This window comes from Acanthamoeba castellanii (assembly GCF_000313135.1).
Source record: "Acanthamoeba castellanii str. Neff unplaced genomic scaffold scf7180000084757, whole genome shotgun sequence".
NCBI lineage: Eukaryota > Discosea > Longamoebia > Acanthamoebidae > Acanthamoeba > Acanthamoeba castellanii.
In genome coordinates, this window is record NW_004457453.1 from 286337 (window position 1) to 291870 (window position 5534).

The 5534-nt window shown below is 63.2% G+C and overlaps 2 protein-coding genes and 2 pseudogenes across 2 annotated transcripts; 3 read left to right on the top strand and 1 right to left on the bottom strand.

Moving 5' to 3' along the window:
* Window positions 1-45: 45 nt before the first annotated feature.
* Window positions 46-361, top strand: ACA1_209370 (glutamine synthetase; the record flags this gene model as incomplete). Its single annotated transcript, XM_004339964.1, has 2 exons — window positions 46-148; window positions 228-361. 2 exons carry the CDS (start codon window positions 46-48, stop codon window positions 359-361), a joined length of 237 nt encoding a protein of 78 aa, XP_004340012.1.
* Window positions 362-1777: 1416 nt separating this feature from the next.
* Window positions 1778-3400, top strand: ACA1_209380 (uncharacterized protein; the record flags this gene model as incomplete). Its single annotated transcript, XM_004339965.1, has 1 exon — window positions 1778-3400. The coding sequence occupies one exon, from the start codon at window positions 1778-1780 to the stop codon at window positions 3398-3400; it is 1623 nt and encodes a 540-aa protein (XP_004340013.1).
* A 967-nt stretch (window positions 3401-4367) lies between these two features.
* On the bottom strand, window positions 4368-4862 carry ACA1_209390 (annotated as a pseudogene).
* Window positions 4741-5534, top strand: part of ACA1_209400 — a 2477-nt pseudogene continuing 1683 nt past the window's right edge.

Below are 5534 nucleotides of genomic sequence, written 5' to 3' on the forward strand. Positions count from 1 at the left end.
TACGAGGCCATCTTGGCCGCGCTCGAGAAGCTCTCGAAGAAGCACATGGAACACATCTCCGTGTACGGCGAGGGTAACGAGAGGCGGCTCACCGGCCACCACGAGACCGCGCCCATCACCAAGTTCTCCTACGGCGTCGCCAACCGAGGTACATTCATGTTCATGAACCTTCTACTTTGAGCCACGCACGCTAACTTGACATCGTCGTCTCGTCGTCTTCCTTGCAGGTGCGTCCATCCGCATTCCCCGCCACACGTTCGAGAAGCAGCGCGGCTACATCGAGGATCGTCGCCCCGCCTCCAACGTCGATCCCTACCCCGCCTCTGCCCGCCTCATGCAGACCATCCTCCTCGACCCCTAGACGACGCACGGCGCGCCAAGCAAGGAGATGTAAACGTGTAGAAAACACGATGTAAGCAAACCGACAGTAGGAGAAGAACGAGATTCGTTGTTGTCCCTACACGCTCTCGGCGAGTCCCGTCCCCACCTTCTTGCAGCGCTGGTGGGCTTCTCGTTGGAATTCAAAATAGTCGTCCACCTCGATCTCGGTCACTCCCCCCCCCCCAATGAGGTCCCTATGAGGGTCTCTTCTGGCGCTCTCTCGACACAGGAAGTCGTCGTTTTTGTCCACCACCGCCCGAACGACCAGCATGGGGCTGAGGCTTGAAGATTAGAGCGAACCCCACCAATAAGAAGAGTCCGCGCCAAGTCGCGCTCTCCATCGTATGTTCCTCATATCCTACTCTCGCGGGAGACCTCCCCGCCCACCACTACGACCCCCATGCGGCGACCCCCACCACCTGTCGGGGGGGGGGGACTCAGCGCGCCGATAGCCGCTCGGTAGTCCCCTCGTCGTTCGGTACGTTTGGCCAAACAACACACGACACGGCACGACACACTGTGCTTATGTGTGGGGGGGGGGTGCGATATGGCAGGAACGCTCTCTCGGGCGGCGGTGTCGGCGGTGTTCCGTCGGCTGGGCGGGGCCGGGGCCGGTCAGTCGACCCTCTGGGGGGGGCATATCCCGCACACGGCCCGCATGCCTGTGAGCGCCTCCTGAAGCGCAACCGCCACCCCCCATCATCATGCAGCATCGTCATATCGTCATCGCATTATCAGCTCCTGCTCCTGCAGCTCCCGCTTCGAAGAGGAAGAGGAGGAGGAGGCGCCTCACGACGTCGTGCTGACCCCTCTTTCCCATTCCTCTTCGCACGCCCCCCCCCCAAGGTGTGTTCGTAATGGGCGGGGAGGGGGCTTTAATGGTGGCATGCACCCCACCATGGCATGGATGGCGAACACCTTCGGGCCAAGCGACCTCTTCTTCTTCTGCTGCTTCTGCTGCTGCTTCTTCTTCTTCCGTTCCCCTGCTGGCCGCGATGCATAGCGATGGATCGATCACCGCCGTCCGTCGTCGGGTACGTTCATCCAGAGCTCTTCATACCACTCTCCACTACTTCTCTCCTCCTTCACGGCCCCTCCGTCATCGTCGTGCTATCTTTCTTTTCTTCAGCCGTTTTCTTCGTTTGTTTCTCTACTTTCCTTTTCTTCGTATTTGGTGTATACTGTTGGGTGTGGGGGTGTCCCCGCGTCCAAGAAGCACAGCCGCACCAAATCAAGACCCACGCGCGCGTCGTTGTGTTTTGCTGCTGACGTGTCCGCTGCGTTTTTTCGGGTGCAGGAAAAATTTCGAAGGGGCGACCAGTTCTTCACCTTCGCATCGCACCGTCAACAACAACAACCACACCAGCAACCACAACTGCTAGAGACATCGTCGATGATGAAGGCTATGCAAGGTAGCATCCTGCTCCTGGCGTTCCTCCTTTTCGCCGCCCTCGCTGCTGGTGCGTGCTCGACCCCCAACGAGCTGCGTTCAACGGCCACCACCACCACCGCCGCCGCCGCCCGGCTCTTCTCCGTCGTCGGAGGCCTCGAGGCCCTCCCCCTCCATCAGCACCACATAGCCCTCTTTGGCCGCTCGACCTACAACCTGACGACGGGGCTCGACCAGCCCCACCTTCTTCCACTTCCTCTCGACTTCGACCACCCCCACCGCCACCTGGTCGTCGTAGGGGCCACGTCGTCCTACCGTCCGGGACCCCTCAACAACCTTCTCATCGAGCTCTTCAAGATCAACAACCTCAACAACGTCGTCGAGATCTTCAACAACAACAACAAGAACAACATGAACAAGAACAACAACAACAACAATATCGACATGCTCCTCCACGGCCCTGCGCTTATCGAGGAGGCTGTCGTGGAGGGCCTCACCCGCCATGGGGCTACTCGAGTGGAGACCCCATCGTCGCCATCGCCATCGCCGTCGCCGTCGTGGAGGGGCTACACCGGGCCGGTCGTTGCGCGCCTCCTGCTCGTACGCCCCTTCCTGGCCCTCGCTCGCAGCGTCGACTCTTCGCTCCCGTCGTGGAGGCTCCCTTCATCGCTCCCCTCCTGGTGGTCGTCGGCGTCGTCGCAGCTTTCTTCGATCATCGCGTCGGTCCCGTCGGCGGCGGCGGCGACGTGGGCTTGGCTCCCGTCGTGGAGGTCGGTGGTGCCCTTCGTTCAGGTGGCGCTCGGGTGCCTGCTAGCCCTGCTCGGCTACGCCCTGGGCACGCAGCTCGACCCCATCCACAAGCCCCTGCCCCCGATCCGCGGCTACCCCTCCTCCTCCTCCTCTTTCTGGTCGTCGTGGTCGTCGCCGGCCCTCCTCGCCTTCGCCGTCACCTCTTCGCTCCCCACGTGGCCGTCGTGGCCTTCGCCCCCCGCGGTGTCGGCCCGGATGTGGTCGATGCTGGCCCGCCCCGCGACCACCACCGCGACGACCGTGTGGCCGACCGCCGCCGCCGCGAGTGGGCTGCGGCGCAGGCGAGAGCGCCGGCTCGACGTCGGTCCGTTGGATCTGCTGCTGATAGCCCGGTCCATCGAGGCCTGCTTCAACGCCACCCACGCGCCGGCCCAGCCCGCCCACGACGAGGCGCCGCTCGTGAACAACAACACGAGGAGGCGGGAGCGCCGGATCGACGTCGGTCCGTCGGATCTGCTGCTGATGGCCAGGTCCATCGAGGCCTGCTTCAACGCCGCCCACGCGCCCACTCAGCCCGCCCACGCGCCTGCCCAGCCCGCCCACGACGGCGATGACGACGACGGCGAGGACGAGGTGCCGCTCGTGAACAACAACACCACCACCACCACGAGGAGGCGTGAGCGCCGGATCGCCGTCGGTCCGTCGGATCTGCTGCTGCTGGCCAGGTCCATCGAGGCCTGCTTCAACGCCGCCCACGCGCCCGCCCAGCCCGCCCAGCCCGCCCACGACGATGACCACCACGATGGTGACGACAACCAGGTGCCGCTCGTGAACAACACGAGGAGGCGCCGGATGATGGCGGCCCTGCACCACCACTAGGCGGCGCTCCCCCCAGCCAACCCCCCCCCAACGTACGTACACCCCACCACCACCACCGGCTCTCTCTCTCTCTCTCTCCTTTGGCCTCACGGCACCTCACGCCGGTTTGCTAACGCGCTACACCTCCTCCCTCTGCAGATACCACCAAAAAAAAAAAAAAAAAAAAAGAGCGGGGGGAACGACGGAAGACCAGCGACGAACAACACCACCACCACCACCAACAACACAACAAAAGAAGAAGAAGAAGAAGAAGAAGAAGAAAGGCCACCACCTACGAGCGACCTCAAGACAATCGGATGGTACGCACGCGCTCCCTCTCGGTCGACGTGTGGTGTGTGGCGCGTACCATAGCTGACGCTTGCTTCTCTCTCTCTCTCTTTACGACAGTGCTGTACGGTACCCCAGCACCGCCTGTGCATGGCACGGGGGGGGCTGGTACGGTACCGCAGCACGCGCCCCCTCCCATCCCCACAGGACAAGGTCCTCGTCGGGGAGGAGGGAGAGCAGCACCTGCCCCCATGCATCCCGTCCCGTACGCCACCCCTCCCCCCTATCTAATCTCCCCCCCCCATGTTTGTAGTTAGTTAACTAACTTTTTCGCGTTCGTGGTGCAGACGGAGGTGGGGTGGAGAGCATGCAGGGGCAGTCGAGACTACACGACCAGAACGACGCGTTGCCACAGTGCAGCGCGCGTTTCCTATTTATTTCCTTCGTGTCGTGTCGTGTCGTGTCGTGCAGTGATGATTGTATTGAGTGTTAAGGCCCTGTATCTCTCTCTCCCCTCTATCTCAACGCTTTCGGATCCCTCCTCTTCTGTTCTTTCCCCTCCCCCCCCGCCCCTTGTTCCCCTTGTCTCCTCCGAGCGTTGGCGCCCCCTTCTTCCCCTGTAAATCTTGTTAATAATAAATTCATTTGAAAAAACTAAAGTCTTCGTTCTTCGTTCGCCTTCGTTCTTCTTTGGAGCTCTTCAGAAGATGAAGCGCATGACCAGGTCCACGAGGGAGTCGGGCACGAAGTTGCCGAGGAGTACCGAGCCGTAGGCGTCGAGGCCCACGGTGACCCTCGCCGGCGGGAAGCGGGCCAGGAGGACGTCCTCCAGCACCTGCACGACCGGCGCCGGGTCGGGCAGGCTCTTGGCACTGCCCTCGACCGTCGTGAGGAACTTGCCGTACGCCTTGCGGTACCGAACCTGCGCCGAGGTCCCTACGAATGATGACCCATCGAATGTGAACATGATGATGAACGTCAACATATTTTCTAAATATTGTCTAGTATGTTGGAAAGAAGTACCGTCGGTGTGGTCGTCGAGGCGCTTGATGGTGTCGGGGATTTCGTTGATGATGTCGGTCGCGAAGCTACCGGGCTCGACGAGGGTCACCTTGATGCCGTCGTGCACCAGCTCCCGGCGGAACCCGTCGGCGAGCGCCTCGACCGCGTGCTTGGTCGCGCAGTAGCCCGCCATGTAGGGAATCGTCACAAGCCCCGCCGCACTACCGATGAACACCACACGCGCCCGCCCAGCCTCGGCTCGCCTCCTGCACGACCCACAACACGACACACGTCTCATCATTCATAGCTGAGCTGAGCTGAGCTGAAGGCCACTGCGGCGCGTACCGCTCCTGCCAGCGGCGGAGGTGAGGCAGGAAGGCGCGGGTGACCTCGAGCGCGCCGAAGAAGTTGACGTCGAAGCCGTGGCGCAGGTAGGCCTCGTCGACGGCCTCGAGCGGACCCAGCCGCTGCACGCCGGCGTTGTTGACCAGCGCCACCACGTCCAGCCCGTCGCGCTCGGCGTCGCGCTCGACCCAGCGCGCGGCCTCCTCCACCTGCTCCCGCTTGACCACGTCGCACAGGACCGGCCGCACATCGCCACGCGTTGACACGCCCGCGTCGTTGCCCTGCTGCTGCTTCCACGCGTCGACGAGGGCGCGGCCGTCTTCCTCGCGGCGCACGGTGGCGTAGACGACGTAGCCCGAACGGGCCAGGCCCAGCGCGAAGCGACGGCCGAAGCCGCGCGAGGCGCCGGTGACGACCACGCCCGCCCCCGTGGGCACGCCGTTGTGGCGCAGCACGGGGAGGCGGGCGAAGGCCACGCGGGCGCCCAAGGCCAGCGCCAGCCCGACGCCCAGTGCGACCA